The sequence below is a fragment of the Rhipicephalus sanguineus genome, chromosome 7 (genome assembly GCF_013339695.2).
Source record: "Rhipicephalus sanguineus isolate Rsan-2018 chromosome 7, BIME_Rsan_1.4, whole genome shotgun sequence".
NCBI lineage: Eukaryota > Metazoa > Arthropoda > Arachnida > Ixodida > Ixodidae > Rhipicephalus > Rhipicephalus sanguineus.
In genome coordinates, this window is record NC_051182.1 from 32,644,095 (window position 1) to 32,663,061 (window position 18,967).

At 48.5% G+C, this 18,967-nt stretch overlaps 1 protein-coding gene across 1 annotated transcript in view; it reads left to right on the plus strand.

Annotated features, from left to right (window-relative positions):
• The window catches only part of LOC119399377 (E3 ubiquitin-protein ligase RING1), a 37,584-nt gene that overhangs the window by 6,768 nt on the left and 11,849 nt on the right, over positions 1-18,967 (plus strand). The window contains exons 3-4 of the mRNA XM_037666189.2: positions 4,484-4,897; positions 13,440-13,620. Coding sequence (XP_037522117.1) covers positions 4,484-4,897; positions 13,440-13,620 — 595 coding nt within the window. The remainder of the gene's footprint in view (positions 1-4,483; positions 4,898-13,439; positions 13,621-18,967) is intronic.

Here is an 18,967-nt window from a genome sequence, read left to right on the forward strand (position 1 = left end):
ATATTTGTTGTCCGACATTCTCTAGTTGTGTTTGTCGGGGGATGAAGCAGACTCGTGATGCCGCAGTACTGCGTGGCATATGGCTGCTACGACACTTTCAGTCGCGATGAGGTCGATTCTCATAAGTTTCATGGGATCAGAAGATGGCTGCAAAATTGGTCACTGGAGTTAGAAGGAAAGACTTCAAACCTACGAGAAGAAGTGTGCTGTGCTCTAAGCACTTCCGTGACAGCGACTACGTACGAAGCCTGTCGCTGATGCAGCCGCTGCGATTGACGATCAAGTCTATGCGACTGAACAGCGACGCTGTTCGTTCTGTGTTCCCGCACCTGAGGGGGCCCTCGGCCAGGACGTAAGGTGCTTCCGTGTTAAACGCTTTGATATGGCTTACGATGAGATCCCGAAATCGGGTACTCTACACGACAGTCGTATACTTATGACGCAGCTAATATACCGTTTGCATTTCAACACACCATCATTGTAGTACTGGCCAGAATTTCGAAAAAGCGACGACATTGTAAACAGACTGCAATGTATGAGCCAAACTATCCATGTGCAAGATCAGGGGCGTAGGCAGATATTTGTTTTGGGGGGGAATGGGGGGCACCTCTTTCATCTGAAATGGGGGCCGGGGAGGAAGATGTGGTCGAGGGTCATTTTGTGCTCTATATGCTATGGTAAACAAAATTTTCTTTTTTGCGGGGGGGGGGGGGGGGGGGGGGGCACGGTGTGCCCCCCACCCCCTGGCTACGCCACTGCGCAAGATTGCAGCACAGTTCGAAACACATGTCACCACTGCGGCAAAGAGCTGCTCTCGTGTGCTTTTGTTTGTGTTTTTTCTCTCGCGCGATAGCACGCTGACTCATCACATGCTTCTTGCCCGCTGCGAAGTGTGATACTGATTGCGTCAACAACACTGCACTTTGAGCAGTGAAATTCACGAACAGCTGATGTTGTCGCACGATGTGCGCGCGCAGCGCGGACCCTGCCAATATGCGGCTAAAAGCGAGTGCCAATGCTGCTGTTCCTTATCGGATTTAATATCTACAGCTGAACGTATCATTTCTATCAATTTAATGCAATGAAATTAAGCACTAACATGCATCTTGCACGTACCAGTCCATGTTTACGACGTGGGTGAAGGTTACCGATTGGGACACACTTTCTTGTGCCACATCATCGGCGCTGGCAGCATCTTCGGTCGTCGCTCTTACAGTGGCAGCCGGCTTGAGCATGTACGAATATACAGTGAACTCATTACGACTGCCAGATTTTGCCATAACAGCAACTACACGCCGATTTCAACAACAACAAAAAAAAAATACACGGCATCGCCTGCTGGCACACGCCGTCAGCTGTCTTCACGATACCGCCGATGATGTCACGGAGCTTCGACCAATCACAGGCGGCGGCAAGACTCGCGATGCCGCCCAAATGCACCTGTTGCTCGTTTTCAGCAAAGTAAAGTTATTTGCGTTGGTCTATGCAAATTTTCGACTTGATTTTCAAGTTTGCCGCACGAAATTACTTAACATGACACGATAACCTCGTTTCTTTTTAAAGTGCTTCAGTGTCCCTTTAAGTCGTCGATGAGCATGCTGCTGAAGAAGGATGCCTTACCAACTTCATTGTTTTTCTTTATTTTTTGTCATCCTTCAGAAACCATGCCGCTCTAAACAAACACGAGACAAAATGAACACATGACAAGCGCTTACTTATAGTTGAAAGTGAGCGCTTGTCCTGTGTTCATCTTGTCTCGTGTTTGTTTAGTGTGCTATGGCTTCTGCAGTGCAATGAACTACCAACATGCCCAATTGTCCTCCCTTCTGAAGTTTATTTTTAGATGCGAAGCAGCTTTTGCTCGGAGCCGTGTCCGTAGTTCCATTGGCGACCGTCCGCTTTCTACCACCCAGCATAGCCATCTGAGCGTGCGCTCGCGCCATGGAGAAGTCTTCTTCCTCTTTTCCTTCGACTGCCTTGATGATGATACGTGCAGCGCACTTTAGGGGCCCGGGTCTGCCGTATGCTGTCCTAGCTTGGCATAACGCAGACAAAACCATGTGTGCTGGCACGCGCTAGCGCGTTCGGGTCTGTGTAAGGGGCAAGGTAAGACGCTGTGGCCTCTCCCCCTTACACTCTCTCAGCAATCACGTGATGGCGTCGGGGAACGAGATTCTGCAGACGCGCGATGAACCAACACATTGTATCCTAGTCAGAATGCGCTGGCACGCGCTAGCGCATTCAGGCCTGTGTAAGGGGCTGGGTAAGACGCTGTGGCCTCTCCCCCCTTACACTCTCTCAGCAATCACGTGATGGCGTCGGGGAACAAGATTCTGCAGACGTGCGATGAACCCGCGTCACTTGCTCCAACAAGAGTTCGGGACGAGTAACAGCAACAGCAACTCCAGTGAATTCATGGTGTGCTCCGCTTGCAAGGACGCGTTAACATTGGGCAAGGTGCCCGTGATGAACGGAACTTTAAGTCGACCCATGCGCTTCTTTGCATCCCCACACGGTTCCCTTTAGTGGGAGATGGTGTAATTTTTTTTAACCCTGGCTGCAACACTACCATCCAAATGCTGCACGAAAAAAAATGCTAAAGTTATTTTTAAAGGCCCCGGCTGCCAGGCTGCTCTATTTTCCCGACTTGAATATCATATTTTCTGAGGTATAACTCCTTTAAAAAAGGCAGAAAGTCGGGGTGCGAGTCATACATGAATGTCGGTGTGCATGGTGGCTTCATGGCAATGCTTCACGACAATGCAAAGAAGGTGTATTCACAGCAGTGCAACGAGAAAGTTCATCTTGAGAGTAAAGAATGGGAGGCGCAAAATAAAACAGGGACATAAAGAGGAAACTGACAACACAGGCGCACTTCTCTTCATATCCCTGTTTTATATTGCGCCTCCCCTTCTTCACTCTCAAGATGAATCGATACGAACTAGCCCAAATGGCGGTTTTGCTACAAAGAGAAAGTGACTGTGAAGGCTGAAACTGACAGTAGGTGGGTGAAGACATGGGACCGACAGTGGCAGCTGAAACTAAGTGAAAGATAAAGGTTTTGCAATTTTTGGGCATAGTTGTGGGGGCATTTCTGTCAAGGTGTAAAATTAATTTGTACGGCTGAAATGTGCTAGTGATACGCAGGGATCATTTAATTATTCCGAGGATTGTAGTTAGAGGTGCAAGTTATTTGCAGGGGTGCTTTGTGCACACATCAGGCCCATAGCCAGGGGGCGGCCCTAGGGGCCCGGGCCCCTCCCAAAATTTTGGTGAAGTACGTGTTTTTATCAAAAATAAATAATAAAAATATGTGTGTTTCTGAAATAGTCAAGGTATTCATCAAGTGCCCCCCCCCCCCCCCCCCCCCCCCCCCCCCGAAAAAAATTCCTGGCTACGGGCCTGCACAAGATAATACACTAAAGTCACTCCCGCCTGTGCTGCCTCATGACACTCCCGCCTGTGCTGCCTCATGAATAGTGTGTCCTGCCCTCTACCAGATGCACAACAAAGAATTGAGATGAAATCAACCCATCTACAGTATTGGTAAATGTGCAAAAGCTTCATCAACGAGCTGAGTCCATCCTTGGGCCTCTTTCTATCAGAAACGTGTGATTGAGCCCAGCTCACTAATTGCAAACAAATGGGGTCATAACTACATATGGTGTGGGTGCCATTTCAGTTTTTGTTTTTTATTTTGTTTTCATTGTACAGCCATCAGCGCGCTTAACACGAACGCTCCACAGCGGGGCCAGGACTGATGTCAGTGCTGCAAAGTGTGTATTGGTATGTTTGCGGTGGCTGACAATATCTGGAGTGCAGCTCGCTTTTACTGGCCAACTTGCCTTTCGCTCGTGTATGACCAGCGGGGAGAGTGCACTCACTTTCAATCGCTCTAGCTATCGTCAACCGCCGCAAACATACCGAGATACACTTCGCAGTGGTGGCATCAGTCCAAGCCAGTCCTGGCCGTGCTGCAGAGTGTTTGTGTTAAGCAGGCTGACAGCAGTACCTTCAAGAACAAAGGTGTTAGAAAGGGCAGTGGGTTAAAGATCTCTGCATGCCCAAGAAAATAACAAGGCGGCAACAGAATTGTTCATGTCATGTGAAGCTTGGAGCGACGGAGTCGGCTGTGGCTGTGTGAAACTTCGTATTATCTTCCAGTTGCATGCCAAGAAGGTTGTTCCATTCTTGAGAAGTCCTGGTAACGAAACGCTTGTAACAGGCCCTAGCGTGGCATTAACAAATTCCAACTCTGTGGCAGTGACCAGTGTGGGGTCAAATGCAGATTGGAGATGAGATGAGGGTAGGTAGGAGTTTAGGAAGTTTAATATTCAAAATGGAAGGGAGCACACTAGCTTTGAATTTTGGTGCACTCTGCAAAAATGTGGGACCATCAACTGACTAGGCTCAGTTCGCAGCTCATCTCACTGGATTATCATAACTCATTCAACTCGTTGTGCCATGTGTTGTCTGTGCGCAGGCTCTCAACCGCAACCAACGCGTTCGCAAGCACGGTGGCGACGAGAACAACGGCAGCAGCGGGCCGGCGACCCCGGCCGCCACCGCGTGCGTGTCGATGCCATCTTCCGGCGCGACGTCGAACAGCGGTGGCAGCCACCAGGTCGCGAGCACGGCCACACCGACCATGCCCACCTCCTTCTCGGGGGCGGCTGCCCCTACGGCCAGTAGTACGGTGCAGCAGCAGCAACTGCAACAACAACAGCCACAACAACAGCAACAACAGCTACAGCAGCAACAACAACAATTACAGCTGCAGCAACAGCCGCCGCCACGTCAGACACCGACGCCTGGCAGTTGCAGCGATGCCACCAACCAGAGTAGCACCAGCAGTGTGGGCTCCTCACAGCCACGCAAGAGGCCCAAGACTCAGCAGGTACGGAGGCCAGGTGTTGCTGCTTTCACATGGTGTTGTTTGGTCACTCTAGTCAGCTTGTCTAAAGAGCGTGGCAAATATTTAGTGTGCAAGAGAACATAGGAAGTAATGGCATGGACACAGCACTAACTTTCAGCATCTTGTTTATTTTTCCTGAGGCATCAAATCCATCAACAGAATACGTTTCGTGAGGCACACTTGTACCAGTGGGTAGCTAATCATGGCAGTGATGCACATGCGGACTGAAAGTTAAGACAAAATGGAAACTGTTAGTGAGGCGCTAGCTGCAAGGTCATAAGATGACTGTATTTTCTGGTGTATAAGTCGTGCACTTGTATAAGGCACACCACCTATCTCAAAGGAGCACGCACACCTGCACCAATGAGCATGTGACCTAGGCTGACATCATAAGCCGCACGGTCGGTGAACCCACCTTGGGGAAACATGGCTGAGAACAGGAGCAGGACTATTCAGTCATAGACGCAATTGGCTGCCGTGTTTTGGTCATCTGGGTGGTGCCTTTCCTGCCCTCTTAACCCTTTAACTGGCAAGATTAGAATAAACAGCGGAAACATTTTCTTGCAGGTTTATTTCTTCTCTAGAACAGCCACAGAACTACCAAAACAAGTTTCATGATGTTTTATCAAAAACTAAAAAAGATATAGGAGGTCAACAATTTTGTTGATCTGCCAGTTAACGGTAAAAAGGCGGGGCTCAAAAAAAGTTTTTTATATATTGAGCCTTCTAACACGTGTACTGTGGTGATTTTTTTATCACTTTTCAAAAAACATGCTAGCGGGTGTGAAATGTCAGAAAGCAGTTTTTTCTGCTCTTCAGGCAAAGGAAAACACCGCATTTTGCGCACTTTAATCCAGAGATGCCCTTGTGGCACATGGCACAGCGACCTCTTGTCTGGTTTCCTTATTGTGGCGGAGAACCAAAGGCATGTTCTAGAGGTGCAACTGGCCAGTGGCTGACGTTGTCGTACCGGGCATCATCAGAAGGCATTGCATGTTGTCAAAAAAGAGAACTGAGTGCTGAGGTTCATCAATCGTTCTCGAGAGTGCCAGTACCACATTTGCACCAAGAAGGAGGCTCTGCTCCTCAGAGGACAGTGACACATTGAAAAATGTGCTCGAGCCCTGGTAGAGCAACATGTCGTGAATGATTCCTGTTGAGCTTGATCGGCAAAATATCTTAAAACCCCATTTGTCAGGCTTGTTACTCACGTACTGCCGTAGATTCCCAGCACGTGTCCCTTTGTAAGCAACCATCACCTCATCTATGCTCTGCTTACGCTCTGCTGGAATCTTCAAAAACTGCTCTCGAAGATTTTCAAAGAGGGGCCGCACCTTCGAGAATCGGTCACTGTTGGTGCCTTTGTCCAGATTATTGGCAAAGTGTACGTCACGCCTTATTGCCTGAAACCTTTTCAGGGGCATCACATCGGCGACTGGGGGAAATCGGCCATCTAGGGACCAGTAGTCTTCGAGTGAGGGAAACTTGTACACTCCCATAAGCGATATACATAATGCCCAAAAAGCGGCGAATTTCTTCAGCATTTGTTGCAATAGACTTCCCTTGCTCTTGGGTGCTGTACAGGTTGGTCTGAAAGGTGATGAGGTCCACAAGCTTGTCTGTAAACATATACGTGAAGTAGGCATAAGGTGACTTCACTTTGTAAACCGGATCATGAATTTTTTCTGGAACTTGTATTTTGGGTATATCAACCTTGTCCCACTTTCTTGGCTTTTTGGAGGGAACTTTGCTTGCTTTGTCTGAATCATCTTCATCGTCTGAAACGGGCACAAGGACGCGATTACGGCATTTTGCTTTCTTTGATGGAGGGCAGGACCTACTAGCCGACAATGATAGTCTACAACGCTCTGGACTGGCTGTCATAGAGCGATCAGGGCTACTGGTCGCACTATGGTCCTGGCTTGGTGGCGCTTCTGAGGTATCAGCGTGCACAGTTTCATCACTTGTGTCATCATCACTAGAGTCAAGTTCAGAGTCACTTGGATGTAGCGGAACAAGAGCAACACCCCTGTCCGTTCCGCGCTTTCCATAGAAGATGTCTTTGTCCATTCCTGCAAAGAAAAAGATCAGTGAGTTCTACGAAAACCCTCTCGCGTCGTTACACTTTGTAAAATACAATATTCGCGGCACAAAGCTTTGATGGTGAAAAACGGCTGAGTATTCGTGGCTCTGACTGCACGCACAATAGCTTATCGGGCTTTATCTGCGATAAAAATATTAAAGCGCCAATACCGTATTTACTCGAATCTAACGCGCACCTTTTTTCCGGAAAAACGAGTCCAAAAATCGCATGCGCGTTAGAATCGAGTACCAAAAAAAAAAAAGAAACTCGGTTATCGTATTGCCATCGACATTTCAAAATGGCCACCTCCTACGCGCCTTGGCCATTTCTGCCATTTTTTCAGTTCGTACGTGTGCTGAGGAGATTGTCATCCCGTTCTGCGTTCGCATCGACGGTATGGAAGTGCCGACTCCAATACTCGACGAGTGTACCACGATGCCGCATTTAAAAGAATAGTTATTACATGTGCAGAGAGACGGACGGAAATCGGGCCGCATCGCGGTCGTTTGGATATAGTTCGGAGTTCCCGAAAACGTGCGTGCGAGACTGGCGCAAACAGAAGCAGAAGATTTTTTTACAGCAAAGCTTCACGAAAAGGTTTCAGTGGACCAAAGCAGGGCCGGTTTCCCGAAATCGAAGAGTGTTGACAGCGACAAGGAGTTGTCCGACAGCGACGAGGACTGATCCTACGCGACTCGCATCGCCGCCGTAGTGGTGACAGTTTTAGCGGCAAGGCCTGCTTTTTGACTTTGTGTTTTACTTTTTTGAAACTTCAGTTCTGTAAAACCCAAATACTTCTTCTTCTGAATGTGCGAAGTTTGACTCCTACGGACTTTTTTTTGTTCTTTTCTCTCACGAAAAATGGGTGCGCGTTACAATCAATGTATTACTTTTGGGGGGGGGGGGGGGGGGTCGCGGAAAATGGGTGCGCGTTACAATCGAGGGCGCGGTAGAATCGAGTAAATACGGTAATTAAAACGCTAAAAGCGCGCGAACCAAGCCATGCAGCAGCCATACCATTCTACAACGCGCGCGGTGTTCCGCAACCCTTGCCTGGCAGCTCAACAATTTTGTCGACCGCAGTAACGGGCTGCTTTCTTAGCGTCTCGGCTAAACAACACCACGATATTCATACAGCAGGTTCCTAATACCTTTTTCTACGTGTTTGAAAAAATTTCGGTTTGCTTACCTTGTAGGAGCTCTTGAAACCCGAGGCAGAATTCCATCGTCGTGGAGAACGTCAGCAAACCGCACACCGCTAGATTCTTGTCAACAAGGCTTTAACTGGCGTCCTCTGTCATCTTATTTACCAACTGGAATGAAGAGCATGTGCCCTCTGGCTGCTAAATTTAGCGAAACAAGCTCATGTTAGGCGCGCGTTTTGAACAGGAGTGGTTTTTCCTTGGGTCTACAATATTGTTGATCTGCGGGTTAAAGCTAGCATCAACAAGTGACATTGCATGTTCAAGAGAATTCAGTGTCACAGGGTGAACTAGAGAAATCATGGAATGGGTGACCGTCAGAGTTACTACATCGGGTCAGTCAAAAAACTGCCTCACGGAGTCGCTGCAACCTGTCTCAAATTCAGGGACGTCGCTGACTGGCACGGATTTGTGACTAGGCCACGTGGTTCCACCCTTGCAGCAAACAAGGTGGCTTTGATGCACCCGCCGGCAAGACACCGTACAGTAAAAGCTCATTAATTCGGATTTCACGGGACCGGAAAAAATGTCCGAATTAACCAAATGCCGTATTAACGAATGAACAGGAAAAACAACATTAAAATCAAGTTGGAGGAGCATGCCTTCATTTTCTAAAATGTGCAGATTCGAGCTGACGTTACAATTTTTCTTAATTCTTCCAAATGGCCAGCAGCACGCAAACTGTCAGAAGTGCTCAGACAGACGTCCTCTAATATCAAAAGCGCTTTTGAGGCTTCCCGTGAGGTGCAATGAAGTCCACTTTAGTCGCCATATTTTCCACTTTAGTCGCCAAGTTCTTCGCTTCGTACTTCTGCTGCTTTTCCAGCGTTGCCATCACTGTAGCGCACGATGGTGGTGGCATGCACAGTCACAACGGGAAAAAAAAAAGAGAGAACTCCGCAAGAAGAGACTGTGCCGACATGACAACACAAGGGAAAATGGTGTCGGCGGCGCAGTGGAGCGAAGAAAGAAGACGCCGATGTTTGATGACGCTGCGATCGCCCCCACCAGTTGATAACGATGGCGATGCCACTCAGGTTTTGGTTTCACTCCAGTGGTGCCAGCGTTGCTTTACCACACTTTTGTGTAGCGGCAGCCGTCAGCATTTGTCCAAGTTAAGCGGTGCGGAGCTGAATTCTGACGAATTAACGAAGGCTTTGGTCCCATAGATTAACATGTACTTTGGCCGAGATCAATAGAGCCGTCCAAATTATCCGAATTAACGGGTGTTGAATTAACGAGCTTTTACTGTATTAGATGTAATGCGACGGCACTGTAAACAAAAGGTGCAACCTCAGAGTCGTGCAAAATTTAGAAAATAAAACCGCAAATGTTGCAGTTTTATTTTCTAAAGATGAATTGTGAAAAGATGAGTGGTGCCTTTTATTCACGAAGTCACAATTTGGAATCGCAACTCATCATGGCCGTTTGATGAGCTTTTCTGTGGTGGCATCCTTGAAGGGGTTGCTTTACATTTACATAATTTTGCAGCTGTGAATGCATCTGTGACAGTGTTTCTAGCGCTGTACTGCGCTGAAACGTTTGCACAGGAGGAAGAGGGCCGTCTTCTGTATAGACTGAAGGTTAATTTTCGAGGCGGGCCTAGTCTCGCAGAAATGAAACTGTATGCGAAAGTGCTCGCGCAAGAATGGCATCACCTTTGGTGCCATAAGACGCGTTTGAGATTTAGCACATTTTAAAACCGAAAAGGCTGTTGCTAGGGTTACGTCCAGACGTAACTGTAGTCACCGCTATCGTTACGTCCAGATTAAAGTCCCTAGATTTTTCCCTGTTGAAGAGCAGGGAAAATCTAGGGACTCTAGTCCAGATGTGGCTTTCCACAAACGTGAGTACATTATTTTCCTGTTGCTCAGTGAAGGCCCTCTGCGCCCTTCGGGCGCGGAAACCTAATCGTGGCTTCGCCCTCGCTTTGCGAGTGCAGCCATTTCGCTAACGCTCAATGGCCGGTTGGCAGGGTCTCGGTCACGCGCTACTGGCCGCTGTCGCGGCCACACGCTGTTTAGCTTGCGCACCTGCCCCTTCGGGCCAGGCGGAGGCGCACATAACCCACGAGCCGCGTCGCGCTTCTCTGGCAACAGACTTCAGCAACACCTGAGACAAAAAAAAAAAAAAAATGCACCAGCAGCGATGTTCGAACCAACGTCCTCGCAGTTCCGAGCACGACACGCTAGCTGCTGCGCCACTGAGGCCAATCGTTTCGGTAGGTCTAACGGGCTGTATTTGCATTGTCACGCTGGACGTAACTTTTAATAAGACTCGTTATTCTTACGTCTAGACGTAACGCTAGACACTCCCAACCGAAAAACAATTTCGCGAGGAGGCCGTACTAGGCCTCGTGCATGCCCTGCCATAATAAATTAATTATTTACAAAACAAAAAATTGTCCGTAATGCTCAAGGTGGCAGTCAGCAATATGCAACTCATTTCACTCGCCTGCCTCTAATATTGGATTTCTTAACCCTTGGCTAAAGATAGCTGGGACACCCTGTATATACATGTACAGTGGAACCCCGCTGTTACATTCCTTTCTGATGCGTTTTCCCGGCTGTTACGTCGTTTTCCGCCGGTCCCGGCACAGCTCCCATAGGGTACAATGTATTGGGAACCCCGCTGTTACATCGTAACTGTGGGACCGTTGCCGTGCGATACGTCTCGAAGTGCGCTCCAAGCCGACCGAGTGAGTACCTAAGAGAGCGGCCATGGTGGCTTTTCACGCAGCTTGGCCTGGTTTGACCGTAACATTAGCCACATGAGAGGCGCAAGCGACAGATCCTTTCGGTTGACACAAACAAAAGCATCAAAAACAAACAAAAGCCTTCGAGATCCGTATTGCGAAGATGCCGTCGATGACGTAAGTGCTCGCGAAAGCAAGGCCTTCGAGATTGGCATTTACTTATAACAAAAGCATCGCCTTTAAGATTTGTATTGCAAACATGGCGTCTATGACGTAATTACTTGCGAAAGCAAGGCCTCCAAGGTATGCATTTGCTTCTGCCATCGCGTTGGCGTTTATTTGTCGGAGTTGTTCGAGCTGGTTGGAGTTCACGTGGTCGTGCGCGCGGTTCGTTGTTGAACTTGCCGCGCTGGTCGTGCTTGCATGTGCTTAGTTCTTTCACGTCTACAGCTGTTGGTGCTAAAAAAAATCACATACGTTGATTACATTTCTGTAGATGACGCCGTTCCTAGCTCCGCGTTTCTATCCGTCGACTAGACCGCGGCTGAGTGCACCAATGTGTGCACCAGTGACGAAATTTAGGATTGGTGGAGCCGCTTTCGGGGGTATTTCTATTTTCCGTTTACTACAAGCCGCGGTGGTCCGACACTATGCCAGTGGTCCTACAGTATCGCTTGGCGACACCGACACAACCGGCGACAGTCTCGCGAAGGTATTGCCATAAGCGATCGCTTGTTAGGTGTAGGCCGTGGTGGCACTAGATTTATGAAAAGGATGTGAGACTGCAGGTGCTCTAAAAACTTTTCGTGCTGCTCGGACATGAGTAAAAGCACCAGGCAAAGTTACATGGTTTTTTCATGCGTAAGCTTTGAAATAAAATTCTGTACCACTAAATATTTTGTAGTTTTTCCTGTTTTCCAGCTCTTGTGTTTCGCGTCTCTTACGTTCATTTCCTACGGTCCCTTCAAAAACGTATCAGCGGGGTTTTACTGTACTATGCTTGCGCTGAGGTAACGATACCTAGTGCTGCAATGTGCAGTGTTATCCACATCACGGAAATGTGAACTTATTTCTCAGGATATTCCGCGGTGAGCACATTGATGATATATTGTTTAGATGAGCATGAACAGTAGACCTGAACACCGCTTGGATCGCCGAGTATTCTTGGCTTCTCATGCCACGAAGTAGTTCTCTCGGGTGCGTTCTTTCATTCAGCAGTATGAATAGTTCAACTGTACAAAGGAAAGGATTTGTAGTGTTGACAAAGGGGGAACCCATTCATCTCGGAATAAACATCAATTAGCCCAACTCGGAGGCTTGAGGAGTGCTTGCAAAAGGCTTTGCGAATTAACGAGGCAGGTGAAAGCAGGCAACTTTCTGAGCGCTATAATCAGGTAAAACTTTAAAAAGGGGGCCCTGCAACACTTTTCCAAGTAATCATCGAGTGACTTAAGTATCGGAGCTTATTGCCTCACGAATCGATTGCCGAGAAAATTTTTCGAATCTTTTAAAGTGCGAGCAGTGTTTCAGGGATTCGTCGCAAGCTTTAAGAGCTTTCTCCTGTCATTCCAGCGATCACTCTGATAGCTACATTGGGATGTCAAAGAGGCAAGAAGCTTTGTCTGTGCGCATTATGCATCAGCTCACTTTGGTGAGATCACAAGCGCAGTAGTGCAATTCTGCAGTTTGTAACTCTAGCACTGTAGAGCACAGTGCGGGTATGTGGCAGCACACGATGCTTGAATCGGACAATGGCCGTGTCCCAAAAGCTGTTACATAGTTGGGCCTGTCTATTACGGAATTTGCCGGGAGAAGAGTGGCTAATTTCTAGCCGTCTTTGAAATGTAATTGTAAATGCCTTGCTGCGTGCAGTGCTCCAATGTTCAGATGTCTCAAATCTTCACAGAAGACTGGACTATACCAATGGACATCGTTTTCGGACCATGTTCAAAAAGGGTTGCAGGGCCCCTTTAAACGGCAGCAGAGGCTCCGCCCGGATGACCGAAGTGTGGCAGCTAGTTGCCTCCTTGACTAAATAAATAGTCCGGCTCGTGTACTCAGCTGTGTTCTCCAACGTCATGGTCACTGAACATTCTTCCGCAGTGATTCTGCAGTGTCATCTTCATCACCAGACGTAACCATTACGTACCATTATCGTGGCTAGGCATCATGCGCAGCCCGAGTTGTGAGCCACGAATAGAATGTGCTTTTGTCACTAGTCAAGCTGGGCTTTAATGCACAGCACCATTCATTGGTCTGTTTATGGCCTTCCCGAATAATTGTGTGCAGTTACCAGCCACCGTCATGCAGAGGGCGATAAGTAATGAACAGTATAAGAGCCATTCTGGTTCTCTTTTATGTTTCGCTAACATGACTCGCTGCTAACATGGCCTTCGCTGCACTGCATGCATTTGATGACAGGGATTATAGCTATTGTTTGGTGTATCGGGTGGTGGATTGGTTTTTGACTGAGTGCTCTCGCGTGTCCTAGGGAGCGCTTGCGAAAGTGCTCGCAAATACGAGCAGTGTGAGTTTGCCCCTCAGGCCGCGACCTGCTCCAACGACACGGAGTCCGCCGGAGGCGAGACCGAGGAGACGGACGCGGAGGACGGGGACGCTGCCCTCAACAGCGAGATCGAGCTCGTGTTCAAGCCTCAACCGCAGATGATGCTGGAGGACTCCAGTGCGCAGGTCCGCTACATCAAGACCACGGCAAATGCGACCGGTGAGCCCATGAATTTATGCAACACATATACTAGTCTGACTGGTCTGCTGATCTGCCTGCTCATGATGCACAGCTTGATAAAATTTACTTGACTGTTCAATGCATACCTTTTAAAATATGGTTCCCAAATTTCTGCACTACATTGCAGTCGATAGTTCCTTTGCATGATTACAACATTGTTTATTTGCTCATTACTTACATAATCACAGATGTGCTCCATTGTGACTAGCTCGTTTACTTGTTTACCTACTTGCTCAATGCAAGTAATGTGAAGTACAGTAGACTCTCGTTAAACGGAAGGGGCCAGGAAACTATGTTCCATTTTTAACAGGAGTTCCTTTAACTGAAAGATGAACAAGATTGCAGAATTCAAGCACAAAACCAATCATATTGCAGGCAGTTGTTCCATTTAAGCAGCAATTCCGTTTAAAAGATTTTTGTTTACTGAGAATCTACTGTACTTACCGTATTTACTCGAATGTAACGCGACCACGATTGTAACGCGAGGGGTGACTTTTCAGTGCCGAAAAAAAAAAAAAAGAACACGAATGTAACATGAGTAAAGCGGGGGGGAAAAAGTACCTTTATTTGCTGCACATGGTAGTGGCAAAGACATCCCAGTTTCTAAATATAAAGTGAGTTTTGTTCATTCGTCGCTTTCATCGCCATCATCGCCGGTGGTCGAGCCCTCTTTGTCATTTTCTTCCTCCCAGATGAGGTCATCCTCCGTGCCATCCATATAGTTCGATATACAGCACTTTTTAAACGCGCGGACTATCATGTCGTGCGGCAGGCCATACCAAGCGGCGGACACCCACTCGGCAATCTTCGCGGCGCTAGGTCGCTTTATCCTACCTGTAGATGTCACGAGGTCACGTGACAACGAGGTCCACGGAAGCCTTTTCGGCCGGGCTCACTCTTGAAGAGCGCTTCACGCTGGAGCCTCCACCCACGGATAGTAGATTCCGCCACATCTAGCCGTCGAGCCGCGGCTGAGTTCCCGATTTCCTCAGCCATCAGTATTGCACTTCTCTTAAAGGGCCAGTAAACAACCCCGATGTCCAAAAATTGTAATAAAAAGAAATATGCGCACTTTTGCTATGTGAACATGCTGCCGCAAGAATTTTGCGAGTACGTGCTATAATAAGGAAGTTACAGGGGTTAGAACATCTGTTTCAGCTGGTTTCAAATTTTCGCGCGGCCTCACCACCCTTCTCCGCCACATGGAGGAAAAGGCGTAGCCCGTCGTCGTGACTCCGCCCACTTCGGCAACGTGACACGACGTCAACAATTGACGTCATGGGCGAGCTCGATCAGTCGCAATGCACTTCCGCTTGCTGCGGCTCCTGGTTGTTTATTGTTTATATTGTCGCACGTGCTCCGTAACTTGACGGACAGTTTTCGGCTCTTCACTATTTTTAAACCTTTGTGACAGTTCACAATGCAGCAGGAATGCGTGCTTGCTTTTCGAGACGTCGAAGGGGTGCGAGAGAAAAGCCTGGAGAACCCCGCTTGCCGCGTGAGCAAGCGCGACCCGTCCGAGCTACCGGAGATTCCCCTCTCCTCGCTCGATTTGCAGCCGGCAACTGAACAACGCTTCGCCGAAGTGCGTGCAGGTGCTATGCAGTGCGAGGAATATACGCGCGACAACTGCGTGGCCGAAACCGCATCACCGCAGTGCCAAAAAACAAGGCGCAGTTTCGTAGCGGTGGGTAGGAACAGGAACTGACGTTAACTTGACAATTGTTTGTTGAGACCTGGCTTAGACCAATCGACGAGCTCAGTGCTACGTCAGCTCGGCGATCGCCGAGTTGACGTCACTGCGCGTACGAGGAGGATTGGTCAGGCGTAGGAAAGAAGCGCGAGAATTGTTTTTCGAAATGAAGGGTCTGCGCGGCGCGCAGCGCTGTAATATTCGGAAAACGTGATCGCCGCGGTCTACTGTACGGATTAGCGAGCTTGTTTGGCGGATGTAAAAAAAAAGTCGCAGCCTGTTTACGGGCCCTTTAAAGCGGGCATCGTACTGAACTCATCGCACCGCCATTTGCTCGAGCCGAAGTCGCGGAAGCACAAAGGAAATGAACCGCCCGCAAAACACGGCCCGTATTCTCAAACGATCGCAAAAGGCGATAGTATCGCGTTTGGTGACGTAGAATTTGATGCGTTCAATAAGTAAAAAAAAACACTTGCCTGTGACGTCATTGTTGAAACTGGCCATTGGTAGTACGAATGTCTCACAACACAGGAGTGAGCGCACCGTACGAGCACAGAGCAACCCGAGTGAGGTGTTTTTGAGCGTGTGCTGCTGCTTCTACGCAGTGGCCAGGCTTGGCCGGCTTGGCTGTGGCTACTTGAAGTATATAAGACGTGTTGAAAGTGCTTTCAACGTTTTTTTGTTTGATTATTTAATGCACAGTATAATATTTAAAGAATGCAACTTTGCGTGAAACGTATTTTCGTTGAGAGTTTAACACGGCGTACTCGGAGAGTTCAGCTGTAGCGTGCCGCCGCAGCGATATCGTCTCAAGATCTCAACATGTTGCCGGCTCGCGATAAGCCACGCGAGCAATGCACGGTTCATGTTCCTGGGACGTTCAAACCACGAAAAAAACGCGCTGGCAAAGAACGAGTGCTGATAACACCCCAAGGTAATGCTCGATGAAAGCTTCAGCGTAAAAAATGCTGCGTATATCCACCGAGGATTGAATACTAGAAGCTACCACCTACGTCACTGAAATGCTAGACTTCACCACGAACCGACGGTTAACGGTGCCTTCGTTTATTGCAAATATGTCGAGAGCACCGTCGAGCACCATGACGCAAAATTGACGTCGGCGGAATTACCAGATGGCACCCTAACTTTTCCGGTTTGCTCAATAGCCAATCAGCGCACACCAAAGGCGATACTTTTGCGATTGTCCCCTTTTGAGAATACGGGCCCACGTCGCAAACAATAGGATTGGATTGGATTGGATTCGATGTTGCCAGCGTGCATATGTTGCCAGCACAAGGTTGAAAGATCGCTAGGTTTGTCGTAGCCATTTTAAGGAACGAGTGGGGCGGCACCGCCAAGGCCTGATTTGAGGTGCTTCGATTATAACGCGGACCCCCAAATCACTTCAGAGAGATTTTGAAAAAAACTCTCATTACATTAGAGTAAATACGGTACTTGAGGACCCCTGACACCAAAATTGCTAACTCGAGATTTGTGTGTTGCGTGATTGTCCTGCATATGTGGCCTTTTGGAATATTGCCTTTTAAATATTTTAATTAAGTTTTAAAATAAGCGCTTGTGCTGAGTTGGCAGCACCTTGCAACGTCACCACAGGTATGATGTGGATAGGGGACCCCCCGTGACGTTGAAAGAGTGAAGCGAGTATTGTCGACGTCACAGAAGATTTGCGGGGCACACGTAATGTCACGACTGGCATCCTATGGGGGCTGTTGTTCCTCGCCCCTCTTGCTCTGTTGTTGGGCTGCTTTCAAGGTGGTTCTGGCTGCTTACACCAGAAATTCTTCTCTTTTTCCCGAGGGGACACGCTCTGTTTAACAGGCTTAGCTCATTGTCGAAGCACCTACATCGATCTATTATTTACCGCATGCAGGGTCCCGATTTGATGAAAACTGTGCTTTCGGCGTCATCAGAGCTTGAGCATATGGGATCTTAGGTATTCCCCCGCAGTTTGATTTTATGCGGGCATTTTGAAGTGACACTAAAATGCGTTAAAGTGTACAATACATTAGAGCATTTACTATTCACTTTGGTGATTAACTGACACAAAGCTACAAATTACAGTAAAAGAGTCACGAACAATAATTTTGCTGGCATAGTCCTTTAAATTGCATTTTTTTTACAGTACTTTTTACATGCTTCTGTTTCACTTGCTTTAGATAGCTGTGCCTTGGCTTTGGTGTGTTCTGTCCCCCTCCCCCTCCCATGCCTCGTTGTGCGTGGCTTAGCCGTGTCCGGGGAAAAGTGGATCCTGGGGGTTGAGCCTACCCCGGGTGATGGGACCTTTAAGGACCCCCGGCAGAGGCAACACACCCCTTTGGCCCCGGCTTCACATAGACAGCACCCCTGGGCTGACCCATCCATGGGATAGCGGCAGTCGCCTTTTCCTGTCTCTCTCCCCTCATCTCTCTCACTTTTGATCTTTCCTGTCCCCTCCTCTCTTCAATTCTGTTTTTCATGGTGGCAAGGGTTAACCTTGTGTGGGTAGCCAGCCTTGGATACACCATATTTGGTTATAGCGGTAACGAACAGCTGGCGCTTCCAGGATCTGTTTTTCACACCTCCTGCAGCATCCCCTAGTTGGGCTGCACGGTGGGTGGTTGGCGTCACTGCCGAAACATACAACATCCTATGGCTCGCTCTTTCCCGAAACTTCACGATCGCCCCCATAAGAGGGGGCGCACCGAAGATGTATTTATCTTTGTTGTACACCAGAAAGAAACATTTTTACGTTATCGTGTCGTTCATTCCAAGAAAGCAGGAAAGACAGTGATAGTGATCTCACCTTTCCTGGTCTCAAAAACTGTCGGATACCATTGGTGTTGGCTACAAAGCGTCGAGAATGGCAAATGGAGATCGACTCTTGGATCTCCGCAATGAAATACGTCAGAAGCTGTCCAATCTAACATCATTTGAGGACGTCCAAGTGACAGTCCCTTATGAACACGTCCCATGGTGTTGTCTCAGATGATGACCTCATGGGACTAACTGAGGCCGAACTTGTTGAGGGCTGGAGTGACCAGAATATCCTGAATGTGAAGAGAATCAGTATGAGGCGTGATGCAAAGGAAATACAGACAAAGCATCTAATCCTCACTTTTGGCTTCAGTATCCTGCCCGAAACCATCGAGGCAGGGTACATGAAACTCAGTCAGACCCTACATTCCAAATCCTCTCAGATGCTTCAAGGGACAGCACAAGGACAGCACAAGGGACAGCTTCAAGGGAAAACATTGCACACTGTGTGAACTGTCATGGGGACCACGCCACATACTCGCGATCGTGCCCGTCATGGACAAGAGAGGAGGTAGTGGCAGTTAAGGTCAAAGAAAACATCTTCTCGAGAAGGCATGCAGGCATTTCCTACCTACCTAAGGGTAGCTTTGCCGATATGGCGTGTCAGGAGGCTGCATCACGACGACTCCCGGCAGCTGTCCAGCCCACACGTAGTGAGCTGGCAGTGACGCCAACTGCCCCCTCGGCAGCTGCAGGCAGTGCTGCATTGCCATCTCTCAAAAAGGACCCACCAGCCTCTGAGTAAGTGGGCCAAAAGGCTCTGCCCCCTGAGGCATAGCCTCTTTGGCGAACACCCAACGCCTCGCCTCGCAAGAGGCA